The following is an 18,847-nucleotide window of genomic DNA, read 5'->3' on the forward strand; positions in this document are numbered from 1 at the left end:
AACAAAAATACTTCTAGGAGACAGGATTATTTCGGGATTTGGAAAGTTCCAATCAATTGGAATCAACTGAAGAGCTGGCAAATACACATCTATTCCATCCTGGTGCTATTTTTAAAGTGAAATATAAAAATGTCTTTATTCAGAAACCATGAGATTGAAAGGACAATCTCTAACATTTCTCTTCCTTTTATATACCGATCAGTATGATTCTAAGATCATTTGCAAGGACACAAAGGGAAGAAAACCATTTTCTCTAAGAAATACGTTAGTCCATAAAATTTTCTGACAGAAGAGAGCTAGAGTCTTAGACAGCTATTTCTTTAAAAATAAAAATTTGAAAAAAAAAAAGAAAAAAGTACATTATACTGCTCAGTTCCTATGATAGAAGCTGAGCCTATCATTGCGGCCTTCAGGTTCAGGAAGTTTCAGAGAACTCCTTCTTTGATTATCACTGCTGTGCTCTCTGGAACAGGGAACTGTTTGGCATGGAGGCTGTTAGAATTTGTCCTAAAGGCTATTTCAAGGTTAGAAACTAGTAAGAAAATTTGAGGGACTGAAATATGAAACAATCCTCCTTCCTTATAGTGGAAGCAGCAAAAGGACTTGACGGCAGGGTTAGAAAGTATCAAGAAGACATCTCTGGAAAGAATTTGCACAGAACTACCTATATCACAGAATAGTTTCTAAATAACAGTATTCTAGAAAGTTAAATCTGTAATCACTACAGACAACTGAACTTAAAGGGACATTACCTCCTAAGAGGTTGTAATGTTTTAACAGAAAAATTGAAATAGCGTAACATTATATACGATAAAATATAGTTCTAAGGTTTGTTCATTAGAAGTGTCAGTTCTTGAACCACTAATTTGACACGTATTTTAAAAAATCATGTATCAATATGTTTTCAAATATTTTTGTAGAAATTATTTAGTACAAATAAATTGTAGTTACTGAACAGCATATGCCAATGTCTACAGCATTGTCAATGTGAATAAACTGCCATTCCTGCCTTCAAAGATGCTAATATATATACTAGGTATGGTGGTCACAGAAAACCATTCTAAAATGAATACAGAAGAAACTACTTATAGATTTAGCTTAACCCTCAGATTTGTGTGTATGTGAGACTCCACAAAATAATTAAGCTGAATACTTATAGTCTCCTTCCAAACTTCCTCCTTTCCTAGTACTCAAAGGGTTGAATGGCAGTGGAGGATCACTGGGACTCTACTTTATGGCATTATCAACACTAATAATATTACCATGCTGTGGAAACATATCATATATTGGTATCATCAATATGTGGCCAAATATACATGTTGTCATTACAATCATTTGATCTGAAGAGGGTTAGTCATAAAAAATAGAAAACCTCTATGCATAAATTTAAATTGTCTTAACACTTAAATACTGTGATTTGCTTTTCATGAAATAAAAAACTTAAATACTAATTCTAAAAGAGCTTCGTTCATATTAATGAACAAACATACAGTCAAAATTATTTCCTTCTCTGTGTGTATGTGCACATGCATGATATGGAGGAAAAAAATCTCAGATTTCTTAAGAATTAAGCTATGGCAGCAGAAGATAATTATGCAGTGAAGAGAATATTTTACCCTCCAGTCTAGATCCCAAGGTGGCTGTTTCAGACTCTGACCCTTGTCCAGCCTCACTGTGAGTATAAATGCTCTTCTAGAGGAAGAGAACAGAAAAGTTCTAGGGCTGTAGTTGAATTCAAATTCAGTGAGATCACTGGGAGTTGTTTCTAACGCCAGGAAGCTTTTCAAAATTACTCCCAACACTTTTCAACATTGCTTTTCATAGTGGCTTAGGGCAGAGACTTTGATTTAAACCAGAAACTTAGGGAATCCCTGAATTAGAGGCAACCCTTTTGCTGGCATCTGGTATTCAGTGTGCTGCTGAGGGAAGAGAAGTCTAGGAAAGTGTGTCCTGAGGTAAAGGTAACGAAAGCATGCCCCAACAGAGACAATCTGGTTCCTGATACACTCTGCAAACAAATCCTGACACCTGGGATACTGAGTTCTCTAACTGATAGTGTAACTTCTGCACAGTTTTCCTAACCACCACTAAGACTGTATGTGTTTCTCTTTATGGATCTAATTATCTAAATGACTGCAGAAGTACCTCACAAAATCTAAAGAACTTTACGTTTGCCAAGTATATATCTTTGTAGCTTTGTAATGAATTACTCTGCCCTTCATAAAAGCACCTTTGAATATTTGTTAGTAATCTATAGCCAAGTTTCCGGGACTTCGTTCAGCTATATAGATATCAACCTACAAATAAACGAATTTTTTCTAACGATAAAGCCTAGATTTAAAGGAGTCTGGCAAAAGTCATCTTACCAGCAGTAGTCCAGCAGGTGTGGAGGAAGCACTGGGATGTATATGTGTTGCCAGTACATTGGGTATAGCAGGGCAACTGATCCATGGAGACAGGCAGTTAACTAAAATTTGCAAAAGGATGACAACAATAAGTAGCTGCTGATCCGCCGAACAAAAAGACATGCTCAAATTATCAAAGATTAATGACAATCATAAAACAATTTATTTAGTTACCTAAATCACATTATCTTTGACAATTCTGCCAGAAGAAAAAAATATTATGTTCAAAAGCCCCTCTGAAAAATATATAAATAGGGAAAGTAGCTTCTTGGGCATCTTATGGAGGCAGTTTTAACTATCTGAAAATATAGTGTCTGGGGTCAAAACTTAGAACATAAATAAAAGTAAAACTGAAAAATTAGGCGAGCATCTTAGAAGAAATTGTAGGAAATTACAATTTGTGCAGCACGGTTTGCGCATCACTCAGATTAATATACCACGATTAAATATGGAAAGGAAGAGAGGCTGAAAGCTCCTGAGGGATATCATTAGGGCAAATTGCCAAAGAATGAAACATGAGCCAGTCAGGAGAGTCTGGAAGCTGCAATAATACCAGGGGACTTGAATGTTCGACAGTTGGAGCTTCAGTAATGTGTGAACTGCGGGTTATGGTATCAAGAGACTCTGCTCACTGACACATAGAATGTCACTATTGACCAGCGAACTGCCCAAGCTTGACAGCTGTACTACAGGAAGCCAAGTATATCATAATTTCATATTTAAACTGTTCATTTCAGATTAACATTTTGTTTCCTAGCTTTATATCACAACAGCTGCAAATACATTGATGCTATTTTAAAGGTAATTGCCATTTTAATTGTTTTGTTTTGGCAAGCAGTTAATTAAATATTGTTTAATGCTTAACAAAGGGATATCACTTTTTTCCCCCTCCTTCCTACTGACCCTCACCAGAATTCTTTCCATGGGACTTTTCTTCACATCTTAAATTATATTTCTGTAAGTGTTAATCATTTTTTAATGTTTAAAGCAATAATTTAGTCAGCATTCCTGATTTTAAAGTCTTGCTACAGTCAGCATTTCAAGCTTACTAATTAAATCATTTTATTCAACTTGAAAATCAGAATTCAAAAATAAAACTATCTGAAAATGAACCACAGACTTTCTGTAAACCATTATTCCTATTATACAAAGAAAATAAAACTTACAGTAATCAAATTAACTTAAAAGAGTAAGTGTATAAAAAAAATTCAATCTTAACAAAAACATTTGTCTATATTTAAGTGTAACATAGTTCCCCTAAAAAAAATTAAAGGAATCTAATCTGAACTAAAAATATATAAATTTTTATTAAAAGTATATTCATCATATGTATTTTTTCAAGTTAGACTTAATTAATTTTATATGGCAAACAATGCATTTTGTTTCTACTTAGGATTCTATCATTAAAGGATTTTAGTATTTTGCACTTATAAGTTTTAATAGTTTATCTACAGTATTCCTTCAAAACATGATTTTTTAAAAAACTTCCATAATTAAAGCATACAATATACCACTAGGAGGCATTCAAATACTTTCACTTAACAATTACAGATGCTGGATTTATTTTTCTTATTTGAACCTTCATAGAGGGAGATGAAATAGGGTTGATCTAACTCAGTCAAATTCTCTGAGAGCTCTCAGGTACTCCCTGGTTGTAAATTAGGCATCTTTAAAGCCATATTAACTCTTTCTATTTCTTCAGTGTAACCCAATGACTAAAAGCCTTTATATAGCTTTGAAAGGTAGCTCCTTTACTCAGTTTCTCCATTTGCACACAGATGGTTTTTAAAACAGCTCATTTAAAATCTTAAAAAAAAAAAAAAAGGAAAGTGTTCCTTTTACATTGTTAAGAAAATAACTGTGTAACAAAAATAATACTACATTCTAAAAATGAGGAATTATAATAAAGGCAATTTATTTTATTGGGTACACCTTGAATCCAAAGCACTCTATTAATTGCTTTATAGATATTTTCCCTATGCCCTTAATGGTCATCCAAAAGTGAAGTTATGAATTATTCACTAAGAAGGAACAATATCATCTGATGAATCTCACTGGCTTCACAGAGGTTGATTCCTTTACGTGACGATAGACGAGAGTTAAAAAACACCTGCAACAGCCAGCATGCAGCAAAGGGTCATTTCTGCTAATCAAGGTCTGCCAGGAAAGAAAGAAGTTCTACAAGATTTGGCAACTTTTTGGATTTAGAGGATAGGTGACTGGGAAAGGTAAAAATACAACCCCTCCCAACCACAGTTTCTGGCCTAAGCAACTAGAATGAATTATTTAAAGTAACATAGCAAAAAGTGTCAGGCTCAGGTGGAACTACAAGGAATTTGTTTTTGGAAATATTGATTCTGTTAACTGCAAGACAGGCAAGTGGAGATTTCCAAAGGAGGCAGGAGAAGACCAAAGATCGCCCACACTCCCCTAGCAGGATGTAATAGCTACGAGATTGAAAACTAGAGAAAACACTATTATAGCATAAACTTTGTGGAGGAGTTAGTAAAGCAGTAAATGAAAAAAACACAACTAAGGAAAAATAGATTTACTAGCAAATTAAACACAGTTATACATGAGCTGTATAAAACAGTAAGAACGAAGTATACAAAATTAGGGCTCTGCCACTAAGAAGCTACAGCTGGTACATGTACAAATATAACCAGATCTGTTTCCTAATCTTTAAAATAAGAAGTAAATGCTAGATGATCTGTAAGCTTTGTTTCTGAGAGATGCAGTATTCTCTAGTCTCAGATCAGATCAATTCTAACATTTTACATTCTTAGTAATAGGTAATGATTTTTTCCATATAGGTGGTTAACAGAGCTAGACTACAAAGCAGACCCACTTTCAAAGTATATCTAAAGATCATCTTTAAAACCTTTAAAGCACATGAAGTAACTGAGCAATTGGAAATAGCATAAGTTACTTTGCTTAATTCAACAAAATTCTTGAGTGCTTGCTATGTGTTATCATAAATCTCTACCAAGCCACAGGGACAAAGTACTGAATAGAACAAAGTCCTTGTATTCATGGAACTTACATATTAGTGGAAACGCAAACAAGAAACAAATATACATGATGTGGGTTAGGGGTAAGTTCTAAGAGCAAACCTAGAGCAGGTAAGCGGGTAGAAAGTGACAGATGGGGAGTTTTAGACAGGGGGGTTAGGGACAAACTGATGCGGTGACATTTGAACTGAGACCCAATTGATACAAGAGAGCATTCTTCTGGCTTTGGGGAGAAGAACATTCCAGGCAGATGAAACAATACATTCAAAAGTCCTGAGATGGGAACATGCTAGCCATCTTCACAAAGTAAGGAGGTCTGCATGATTAGATTGGAATAAGCGGGATAGCAGCGGGAGGCAAGGTCAGAGAGGTAAGGGCAAGTGGGGTCAGAACTGGAGGGCCTTCCAGGACGTGGCAGAGGCTCTGAAGTCTTACTCTTCATGAAATTTGTCCATATCTCTGAAGAAAGCTAACTGTCACAACAAGTTACCTAGAACATTCTAACACCTATGCAAATTAAGGAAAATAAACTATGTATGTTGGAAGTCTGATTTGCATAATAAAGTACTATAAAGAAATGAGATCAATTTTTAAGCCCAGTGAGAAGAATCTTTTGTAGGCTATTTATGATATATTGATTCTTTAAGCATAGAGGGAAATGACAATCATATGTCTTTGGACTAGCATTACCCAAGACTCTACGTCTGGTTCATGATGGGACTAGAACTCTATACATGTTTTTCTAAATATTCTGTCAGCAGTTTCTTTAATACCACAGCTGTTCTTCATGAAAGCAAGGAGGGTGGGGGAAGATGTTTCAGTATTTGAGTCAGAACATAACTCAGCCATTATACCCTGGAAACTAAAGGAATAATAGATAAGGAATAATATACAATAAGGCTATCATTTTCAGAGAAAAACAAATTTCCCAAATAAAGATCTAAGAAAAAAATCCTTATCATCTTTGGTAAATAACAAGTGAATATTTAAATGCACATATGATTTCACAAGGCATATTCAATATATTGACTTGATACCATCCCAGAATACTGACTAATGCACAATAAAATCACTGGGAACATTTATCTCCTGTGCACTATAATTATAAAATAAGTATATATGGAAACCATGTGAAGAGGAAAGAACTGATGAGGCCTATAAAATCAGGGGGAGAAACTTGACAATAGTGAACTTAGTCATTGAATAAAGGCTCTCGGAACTTCTAGTCCCAGGCCACAAGGTCTAATGGAGATACTATCACTGATAATAATGCTTATTATTTGCCAGGCACTATTCTGAGTACTTGATGTACTCAAATTTAATCTTCACAACAACCTTATGAAATAGATTCCATCATCATTATTCCCATTTTACAGATCAGAACACTGCAGCAGGGTTAAGCCAATGGCCCAAGATCATACACCAAGTATGTGGCAAAGCCAGCATACCAACCTAAGCAGGCTCCTGAGTACAATAGCCATTATTTTAAAAGCATTTATTCATTCATTCATTCATTCACTCATTCATTCATGAAAGACACAGAAAGAGGCAGAGACATAGGCAGAGGGAGAAGCAGGCTCCCTGTGGGATGTGGAACTCGATCCCGGAACCCCAGGCTCATGACCTGAGCCAAAGGCAGATGCTCAACTGCTGAGCCACCCAAGCGTCCCCCAATCACCATTATCTTAAACTGCCTTTTGATATACAAGCATTCAAAATTCCCATCATTATGGAAACTCTGAATAATATCTATCAGTTGAAAATATTCTATCTTAATTGTATGGTGCAGAATGAGCCTTTACAGTCAACAAACAAGAACAACTGACCTTTATAAGAAAAAGCTGGGGTTTGTGACAGAGAACCAATTTACAAACCTTTCCTCAGGCATCACAGTGGGCAAATTCAGCAGGAAACCAATACAACAGATTCTCTCAGATGTTAAAAAGATAAGTGATAAAAAAAAATTCTACCAGTTATTATCTCAGTTTGCATCTGGAAGAATATTTTGTTGGAAGCCAAACTAAAGTTCTTTCCCTTTGTGACATAAAAATCACATTCATCCCCTTTTCCTAAAGTCAAGCTATATCTGTTTAAGGAAATCAGCTACTAATAAACCTAAGCAATGTTTTAAGCAATTAAATAGACATGCATTTTTGGGGGGGGGGGGGGGAGAATCACATTATCAAATTCCCAAGGATACCACAGATAAACAACCCATCCAGTGTGATTCCACAATGAAAGCAGCACAATTCCAATTCAATGCACTCTACAAGTAGAGCTCTCATATGGACACAATACCACTCATGTATCTCATAGTCAGACTTGCCTCATTCTTATGGATAAGTTCTATTAGCTTCAGTTGAAGTTCTATATGAATTATTGAGGGGCAAACTTATGTCCCCTAAGAATGTATTCATGCACAAAAAAACAAGAAATAAAGATTAGAGACTTCATTTGATTTTTAACTGAATCAATATTTAATTCAGAAATTTATGCACTATAAATAACTATAGGTATACAGAATAAATTGCTGCAGATGGGAATGTGATAAATTCCTCACGGAATGAAAAAAATTAGTGGAAAGCATAAAGAAACCATCTGTTTAAACATGTTTAATTTACATTCCCATTTAAAAGTTTAAACCAAAAAGAGTAGCAGTAGGATATCTGAAAACTACAAAGCTATCCTGACTATAAAATAATCTTATTTGAGGGGCACCTGGGTAGCTCAATCGGTTAAGTGTCTGACTCTTAATCTCAGTTCAGGTCATGATCTTATTAGGTTTTGGGATCAACCCAATGTTTTATCATGATCTTGACCAGGTACTTAGTGCGATGTGAGACTGATGGGACCAGAATATTAACCCCATGGTATAAGAACTGCATAGAGAGGCTCCAGCAGATCTTACCAAATAAACCAGCAGTACATGGCAACTCTGGAGAACCTGCTCTTCACTGCTGACTTAGACCTTCATTTCCTGGCTGTGTTCCAGTAGTTCTGTACCTTATAAGCCTAAGGATCATTTTATTTCCCTGTCAAGATTTTTTTTAAAAAAATCCAAAATAATATGTCTTATTTTTTGAAACCCCACCCTACTCCACTCCTCCAGGTTCCATGCTTAGCAGGGAGTCTGCTTGAGGATTTTTTCTCTCTAGGCCTCTGCCCCTCCCCCACTCACATTTTTCTTTCTCTCTCTCAAATAAATAAATCTTCAAAAAAAAATTCTTGAGCAAAATTCTAAAATTTAAATCAAGTGACAGTTGTAAGAAAATATTTGCAAAAATAGCAATTTTATGCAATAAAAAGACAGTATTTGTACATTTTAATGCTTTTTTATACTAAAATATTATTTTATATTCATTTTTTCTTCATCCTATTAGGATGGCAAATTCTGCCACTTAATTGCTAAAAAATCAATCTAACCTAACCTCTTTCCATCATACACAAGTCCTTTGGAAAATTCTAATCATCTCACATTTGATCACCGGCTTATTAGCTTTTCCTAGCCAAATGACTCTAAATTTTTCTTGCTCGCTTACTTCTTTTGGTATTCATTTTTTTTTAATGATTTTATAGAGGAAAAACTGAGGCAAAGTTAAACAAATTGCCCAAGATCACACAACTAGTAAGTGGGACACTGAACATGTGCTAGGCATTATTATTGGTACTGGGGATATAGAAATGAACAAAAGAGACAAAAATCTCTGCCCTTAGGGAATCTGTCTTTAGCCACCCTCTATAAACCACATTAGTGTCATACTAACTCTCCTCAACTCTTTGGCTCTCTATTGCTGTCACATTACACATAAATGCCATTGGCTTTAAATAAATTTCTTCCCCTACATGACCTTTCCCTATTACTAAATTTCCTACTTTCTACTTCTCAAAATTGATTCAATAGCAGTTTTGCTGTTTCTGGAAAAGGACCACCTACCTTTCCACTGAAGTTTAACAGTCTAATCTACAAAACTGATTCAATATATTTATCTTCTCTCCTCAAAAACCTGTAGATACTGAATTCTAAAGGATTATGTGCTAAGACGTTCATGTGAATTATATAAAGACTACATAAGTTAGCCAATTATTTAAGAAATAAACAATACAATTAAAGAATCACTGTATACAACAGTTAGAAAGGACTTTAGAAATCATTCTTGTTCAATTCTTTCATTTTTTAGTTAAGAAACTTCAGGATAAAAATGTCTAATATGACATCATCTAATTTTTTGGTTAAGTAGTTAGGACTAAAACACAAATCTCTAATTTAGAAGGTATTACTAATATAATTGCACCGCTACTGTACCTTGGGGTAGGGTAATAATTTGAATAACCAATAAATAAATCCAATTAGCTGATGCTACTTTTAAACTATTAGGTGGGATCCCTGGGTGGCGCAGCGGTTTGGCGCCTGCCTTTGGCTCAGGGCGCGATCCTGGAGACCCAGGATCGAATCCCATGTCGGGCTCCCGGTGCATGGAGCCTGCTTCTCTCTCTGCCTGTGTCTCTGCCTCTCTCTCTCTCTCTCTCTGAGTGTGACTATCGTAAATAAATAAATTTTTTTAAAAATGTTTAAAAAAAATAAACTATTAGGTATTTCTGAAAATCAGAATATAAAACATCCCTCACCAGAAGCAAAATAAAACTGGTTGCAAACCATTAGCAATTGGAAAAGAGACCATCACAATTGCAAAGGAATCACAAGGTAAGCTCTAAATCTTTATACATGGAATTCAAAAACTTTTAATTTGTAAAGCATATATCATTAAATAGGAGTGATTATACACATATATTGCATATTCTAATATTAAAATTGTATATAATATTCCCATATACACAAAACATACATACATGTATATTTAGCATGCATATCAAATATATTTAAATATATGCATCTGTCTACAAACATATGTATAAGCATCTACTTGCATGTGAATATTTATATGGACATATATACTTATTAAGTTATATTTCACTGGTAATTAAATGACACCAAGCCCATGCCATTATATAGCAACTAAATAAATACCTGGTGAAGACTGGTCCTTTGTGTGTCATTCTACACTTCTTTCTCCTTCTTCCTTACCTACTTTCAAACAGACTCTATATCCAACAGAAGTTTCCTTAGAAATGTTTCTAAAACCAACTTCATCTTCCTTTTATGGCCACTTTCCTAATACAGGAGCGAGTCATTCCCTGTTTTTCTGACTGCACAGCCCTTTAACTAGACTCCTATTAGAAGGAATTTCCCTACCCCTTTTTTCTTTGATAATGCCACCAATGTTACCTTCCTCCAAAACAAAATTGGTCATATTATGTACCTCATTTGCCTCCCCACAATCTGTTGGATAAAATCCAAGCCCCTTAATTTAGCAGACAGGTTTCCGCACAATCTGGCTACCGCTTACCTCTCCAACTACACTATGTAGCACGAATTTTCTCTCTCTTCACACAAACACACAAATATGTTAAACAAGTAAACTTTTCCTACATAAGACATAAACACCTTTTAAGAACCAGTGTCATCCTGAAGTCAACTCTCTAATCTAGCACTCTCTCTCTTCCATATCCTCTATTAGAGTTCTTATCACATTGACTGGCCTTGATTCACTGACATAATATGATTTATCTTTTGATTTATATTTATGATTCTAATTAGTAACTTTGAAATTCTCAGTACATAATACTTGGCAAATAATAATATGTGTCGATGCACAAATGAATCTATCAATACCGTTATACTTGGTCTTTGGAAAACTTTACCTATGTTAACTATTTCCTTGCAATTAAAGGCCTTTCTTTTCTATTCTTTCCATAATACAGTAGGAAATCAAAATAAAATATCTGATTCATAGAAGCTGTGCCCTTCACATATTCCCCACTTGCTCCAAATCCACTCTGTGCTACCTATCTGTAATAATGGATCTGTGCCCCTGATGTTTTTTCTATTACCAGACAGCCTAATATCAGCAGAAGGAAAGTCAGAACTTTGTCAGTGCAGGCCATTGGAGATACACAGCAGAAGGAAAGGGTTTCTGCTTCCTGGTTCCAGGCTGCTCTCAGGCAGACTCCTCCAGGGCCTGTGCTTCTCCAGGACTTGGCTCTTGCAGTATACAGTGGCCAGTGACACCCAGCCATAATACTTGTTTGGTAGCTTCTTCAGGTGGTTTTGTAGCAGAATGCTTCTGGTGAGATATCTCCCCACGGCAGTCAGCTAGCTTCCTGGTGGCAGGTTAATTACACTGGAACTCTTCCACCAAGGAGGTGCCGAAGTCCATTCTTATTGGAATAAATGATCTGGATAAGGTCTTCTCTGGCTATAATGCTTCTGCCAGTAACCAAAATCATTAGGTTCATAGAATAACATATCCATCAGCATGGTATTCTGTACAGAACTGAACCTCACTCATCAAGGCATTCATTTAACAGCAAAGTAAGTAGAGTTAGGGGCCTGTGCCCATTAAGTTAACTAGTCTCAGCCATACTTATAACCCAATAGCAACTGGCCTAATTGAAAAGTAGAATAGCTTACTGAAGACTCAGTCGCAGTGCCAGTTGGTATTATTATACTCTTATAAAGGGTGGGGTTCTATTTTACATGATGAAGGATAATCTAAATACATCAGAAAGCATTTTACAGTGTTGTTTCTCCCATAGCCAGAATACATGGGACTAGGAACCAACAGGGGGAAGTGGGAGTGGCCCTTTAATTATTAGTCTTAATAACCCACTTGCATAAGTTCTATTTCTAGTCTCATTAGTTTAGAACTCTTCTGGTTTGGAGATCTTACCTCCCAATAAAGAAATGCATCCACGTGAATTGGAAGATAATATCGCCATCTGGCCATTTCAGTCTCCTTATGCCACTGAACCAACAGTCTAAAAATTGGGGTTATTCTACTGGCTGGAGTGATTGATCTCATTAACCAAAAGGAAACTGGTTTGCTTCCACACAAGAGACAAAAAGGACTATGTCTGGAACTAAGAGGTTCTCTGGGCTACCTCTTGGTAAAAGTTAATGGAAAACTATAGCAATCATTCAAAAAAAAAAAAAAAAAGCAGAACTATTGAGGATTCAGGTCTTTTGGAATGAAAATTCATGTTATTATCCCAGGTAAAGAACCCAGTTAGCTGAGGTTCTGGCTGCAGTTGAGGAAAACATGGAATGGGTAATGAAACAAGGAAGAATAATATCTGAATCATTTCATGATTAGTTATAGAAACAAAGGGGTGTGGTAGCTTTGCATATTTTTTTATTTTCCTTTCATATGCATGTGTTCATTTTCATCTGCTAACCATTTTTCTTCTCTCTACTTTTTATTTTATATATAAGTCATTACTAATTAACAGAAATTTAAACGTGATTGCAATTAAATTTGAAGAGATGATTATAATGACTCTTGGGACTGCTTTTGGGAAATGTCTACATTTGCAAAAAGGATAGCTATATCTTAATAGCTCAACATATAGATTTGTTGTTGTACAGAAGTACAAATATGTTTAGAAGGGTATAAATGAAAGCTGAGTATCCAAAGGGGTGGATTATACCAATTATGAATAATTGCCTAATTTACCCCTTACTGTCTGATCTATGGAAATGGATCTGTGCCCTTTGGATATTTACTCCCTTTAACAGCTGGCATCATGCTAAGCTTTGTCAGGAGAGGACACTGAAGAGACATTTCAGGAAGCAAGGGTTTTGGTTCCTGGTTCCAATGTACTGACTCAGCAGGCTCCTGCAAAGCTGGTGGCTTGTCAAGGGCATACTTTCCTCAGGCTCCAGGTCCTGTAGCACAGACAGGCAGGCCGCTGTGTAAGAGGCAGCTCCTGGGGCCCTCGACTCCAACAAATTATAGGAGCCAAAGGTTTCTCCCAGCACTTCCCACCATGGGCAGTTCTATAGCAGGAGTGCTCCTGGCTCTTGCAGTGCTTGCTTGCAGCCTTTCCAGAACTTGCCTCCTATAATGTGGGAAGCGCCTGCCTATGGTTATTGCAGTATACAACTGTCAGCCGCACCAAGCAGCCAGCAGCTTCCCTTGGCACCATCCAACCCTCTGTTGGTTTTCTCAGGGCAGTGACTCCACTGAGACAACCAGCTTCCCCTCAGGTGGGCTCACAGCAATGTTTTTGGCAGTGAGGTATCTCTCTGTGAACAGATTACTCAGCACCCCTACATTAGCTTTCCAGAAACTTTGAAAACTTTGCCTGCCATCCAAAGGCAGGTTTCCAACAAATTCTACCAGTAGAGCACCACAACAACTTCTCTGCTATCTAAGAGTCATGGTTCTGCCTTCTTCAAGAGGGTCTAGATCTCAGGCCCCAGTGAGGCTCCTTCCTTGTATACTCAACTCAGCCCTAAAGGTAGTAGCTGCTTTACATCTGCTATGCCTGGATTCTGTAGTGCTCTCTTCGCTGCTTGCTAGCCCAGCCCTTGCTACTCTAGTCCCTTGCCTTAGCTTTAAATTCTTTATGTTAAACATTCCTTAATCAAATTACTGTGTACTTTCTCTCACCCGATTGGACTCAGACTGATACAGATGTTGTGACCTCCTTACCCTACCTGTAGGACACTGCCTGACATGAATTAGGTACTCCATAAATAAGAAATAGTTCACTGAATGAACAAATAAACATCTTTATAGGGAGAAAGCAGTATGTTTACTACCTAGGACTATCGGAAGGCCAAGAGATAACAAACCAAGTTCCTGCATAGACTGAACAAGAGTCAACATAGCAACAGAAATCAATAAAGCTGAAAAGAGTTCAAGATATATTACATAAGTCTTCCCTAAGGAATTACAGTTTTGACACAGACTTTTTTAAAAATTAAAATTCTTGGGCAGCCCGGGTTGGCTCAGCGGTTTAGCACCACTTTCAGCCCAGGGCATGATCCTGGAGACCCGGGATCGAGTCCCATGTTGGGCTCCCTGCATGGAGCCTGCTTCTCCCTCTGCCTGTGTCTCTGCCTGTGTGTGTGTGTGTGTGGTGTGTGTGTGTGTTTCTCATGAATAAATAAAACCTTTAAAAAAAAGAATTAAAATTATCTAGCAGAAAATGGCTAAACACAAATCTTTTTTTAAAAGATAAAACCTACAGGGAAATTAGCCTCTAACTTATAAACTTCAGAATTTATGAAATTTTTATTATTATTTATTTATTTTAAAAGATTTTATTTATTCATGAGAGACACAAAGAGAGGAAGAGACACAGAAGGAGAAGCAGGCTCCTCAGAGGGAGCCAGATATGAGATTCGATCCCCAGGCCCAGAATGATGGTTTGAGCCAAAGGTAGATGCTCAACCATTGAGTCACCCAGGCTTCCCATTACTATGATTTAAATAGCCAAGTTGTCACAGGGACAATCAGACACATTTTTACTTTTAAAAAGACAAATTTCTACTCTGGCATTTTCAGTATCAGATGGTACTTCCCATTACATAATTAATTAAATTTTAAAAACTTCATCTGTTGTGCACAATTTTAAAAACTAAATTTGTTTTTTTAAATACATGTGTACGTGCAGACACACACACATACACACACATACACACACACCAGGTTCTAACCTTTAAAGAGATAAATATCTAATACAAGAGTTCAACAAATTCACTAATAACTCTAACTTGAGACTAAGCAGTGTTAAGTACTACAGCAGTTCAGGGATAAAAGCAACAGAAGTTAGAAATTAGGCCTCTAAAGAGCAAACCAGATTTCGAAAAACATTCAGAGGGATGAAGATGGGAGCACTCAAAATACATGTGAAGATCCAAAAAGTGCAGTTTCAGGCACTTACTCAAAAAATTATTGCTAGAAACCTACTATGTATCAGCACTACCCTAAGAGGTTAGGTTTACTGTAGTGACTGAATCAAATCTTCCCTGAGTTTATAGTAAGTGATGATTAAATTAAGGAGCAGCTAGGTCATAGTATACACTACATAATTCTGGGCTGTAATTACTCTTTCTCATCATCACCATCATTTTATGTAAATGGAGAAAATGTCAACATTCAGGATAGATGATCTGAAAATAGCATTTGTGGGAAGTGACAACTGCCAGAACTAAGACAATGGGCAGGTGGAATGGGGAAAGGATGTCAAAGAAAAAAAAAGACGGAGGAGATAATATCTACAGAACTTGGGTGGTGGAGGAAGATGAGACAGAGGGGCCAATCCCCAAATCAGCCCCATAGCAGGATAAGAGGATATAACTTAAGAAATTTCATCAGAAGAGAAAAACGTGCCTAACTGCAAAACACAATGTACTGTGCAAAAACATATAAAGATAAAAGGTACATTTAAAAACAAACCAACTGTTCTCAATAGTTGTACTAAGAAAACAGAAACAAGACATATATAATTTGTCCTATATTTAATTTTTTTTAAATTTTTATTTATTTATGATAGTCACACAGAGAGAGAGAGAGAGAGAGGCAGAGACACAGGCAGAGGGAGAAGCAGGCTCCATGCACCAGGAGCCCGATGTGGGATTCGATCCCGGGTCTCCAGGATCGCGCCCTGGGCCAAAGGCAGGCGCCAAACTGCTGCACCACCCAGGGATCCCTAATTTGTCCTATATTTAAGATTGAGAATCATGAACAGCACAAAATTCAGTCATTCCAGATAGGAAACACTGCAGTAAACCAAAATCTTCCAAGGTTGTTTGTGTGGAGATCTGAGTACTTGTAGGAACAAAATTCACAGAACCTAGTGATGGACAATATGCCCCTTAGATAATGACATAATTGATATATTTTTTTATTTTTTTAATTTTATTTATTTATTCACAGAGAGAGAGGCAGAGAGACACAGAGAGGCAGGCAGAGGGAGAAGCAGACTCCCTCCCCACAGGAAGCCCGATGTGGGACTAGATCCTGATCCCAGGACTAGGACCACGCCCTGAGTCAAAGCTAAGCCACCCAGGTGTCCCAACATAATTATTATGTTAAAAACTGATTTTTAAATTAAAAGTCAATAGTTTAATTTTAGAGGACAAATAGACTAAACCATAAAGCAGAAATATATGCTTGTTTCCGTGAAGAATAGAACACCAATCGTCACAAGACTTGGAAGATACAAGCACCTCCACTTTTCCTGTCTTAGAAGTTTCCTCTAACTGGGGATCTCTGGGTGATGCAGCGGTTTAGCGCCTGCCTTTGGCCCAGGGCGCGATCCTGGAGACCCGGGATCGAATCCCACATCGGGCTCCCGGTGCATGGAGCCTGCTTCTCCCGCTGCCTGTGTCTCTGCCTCTCTCTCTCTCTCTGTGTGACTATCATAAATAAATAACAATTAAAAAAAAAAAGAAGTTTCCTCTAACTGATCTGCACATGTATCTTTTAACAGAGCATTAGAGGATGACCACAACAGGCCAACTTCCACACTCCAGTCACATTCATTTAGCACTGAATGAAAATACAGTGTTCAGAAGAGCGGTATACGTGTCAAATAATACACTCGGAAGTAGAATTCTTATCTACAGTTTCAGCTGACATAATTGGTTGCTATGGGCTTTGGGAAGAATTTTTAAAAATCTAAAAATTGTTCCTAGACTATTTGTCCCTGAAAGGTCTTGATAACAATTTTTAACTGCACCATGCTGCTGCAGCTTTAAAAACACAAGGGGAAAAACACATTTCAATAGTCTTAACTACAAGTAGACCTGGGTAATCTTTGTTCTCTCACCAACTGTTCAATTCTTAATCTCTAGCAAGATTCTCTGTGCTTCAGGTTTCAGATTAAATGCTGATACAGGTGGTACCATTAAGAGACAAATCAAGAATATGTAAAATCCAGATGGAGGGGTTAAAATCCTCCGGATTCCCCTTCAGTCTAAACCTATAAAATCTACATTTTAATAGCTGATTTTCCAGAGACCAGAAGATTTCTTTTTGCATATGCCCTTGATGGATTTAATGAGAGAAGGAGAGAAAAGCATATGCTTAAATGCCTGGGGGCAACTATAACAAAGGAAGAAATTACAGTTTATTAACACAATTCCAGCACTCATAGCATATTGCTTGCTCTAAATATTCCAGAAAGAACATGCACTATACAATCCAATCTCTGTAACTAATGTGCTTATAGACTTTAAGAGGGTGATATTTACCAGCTAAATATTGGTCAAAATAGTAGCTAACATTTAGACATCTGCTTTAAAGAGAAGCATCTCTTCCACCTGCTTCTACAGGCCACAAAGATACACTCTAGTTAACATATTACTGACAGGATGATGAGAAAGCTCCTGTCAGACGCTGGCCAGCCGGGTGTTTGAGACAAAATGCACAGCCCCAGCTGACTAGTTAAAGAAAGTCTGGTGAGGTACAATTATAGAGGCATATGACAAGACTTCATGCCTGACTGATTTGAGAACCAATGACATGACTTTAAACAGCAATCTTCTCTACCTCTGGTCACAAAACAGCAATAAGTCAACTGATACACTCTTGTAATATCATGATTTATTCCTTTGCTTTGAATACATGAGACTTTGGCATGATGTTCTGCGAGTCTACCAGAGATTCACTTGGGGCTTAAACATCTAGGGCCTGCCTACAGCATGTATAAAATCAGTATTCTTGTTCAGGATTACCAGGAACCCTTCTGTGTGAACTTGGTAATGTATCAACAGAAAAAACACTGAACTGTTTATGTCCCAACTGATTAAACTTAAATACAGAAAAATGTAATAATGGGTCCTAACAAAATGCCATACTTTAGTGGCCATGGGGATGAGATAAATAGGTGATGGGCATTAAGCAGCACACTTGTGATGAGCACCGAGTGTTGTATGTAAGTGATGAATCACAAAATTCTACACCTGACTGGAGGGTATTATGCTGAGTGAAGTAAGTCAATCGGAGAAGGACAAACAGTGTATGTTCTCATTCATTTGGGGAATATAAATAATAGTGAAAGGGAATATAAGGGAAGGGAGAAGAAGTGTGTGGGAAATATCAGAAAGGGAGACAGAACGTAAAGACTGCTAACTCTGGGAAACGAACTAGGGGTGGTGGGAGGGGAGGAGGGCGGGGGGTGGGGGTGAGTGGGTGATGGGCACTGAGGGGGACACTTGACGGGATGAGCACTGGGTGTTATTCTGTATGTTGGTAAATTGAACATCAATAAAAAATTAGTTTATTAAAAATAAGTAAATAAATAAAAACAAAATTCTACACCTGAAACTAGTATTACACTGTATGTTAACTAACTGGAATTTAAATAAAGATTTGAAAACAAATTTTAAAACACCACATTTTATATGGACAGAAATTCATAATTTAAAATTTAAAACTTTTTAAATTTAAAAACATACCACTATTCTCCATAGTTATGCTAACATATCTCAAAATTATTTTTTTATTTTAAAGTTTATCTCTATAAATCACAAATTATACAATACCTAAGGAAAGGGACCTTTAAGCAATGTGATTGCTA

General features: G+C 36.8%; 1 protein-coding gene across 10 annotated transcripts in view; it reads right to left on the reverse strand.

Annotated features, from left to right (window-relative positions):
* DENND1B (DENN domain containing 1B) overlaps positions 1-18,847 on the reverse strand; it is a 260,965-nt gene that overhangs the window by 105,619 nt on the left and 136,499 nt on the right. For all 10 annotated transcript variants that reach the window (XM_077902342.1, XM_077902344.1, XM_077902343.1 and 7 more), the window contains one exon: positions 2,367-2,467. In XM_077902342.1, coding sequence (XP_077758468.1) covers positions 2,367-2,467 — 101 coding nt within the window. The remainder of the gene's footprint in view (positions 1-2,366; positions 2,468-18,847) is intronic.

Source organism: Canis aureus, chromosome 6 (genome assembly GCF_053574225.1).
Source record: "Canis aureus isolate CA01 chromosome 6, VMU_Caureus_v.1.0, whole genome shotgun sequence".
Lineage (NCBI taxonomy): Eukaryota > Metazoa > Chordata > Mammalia > Carnivora > Canidae > Canis > Canis aureus.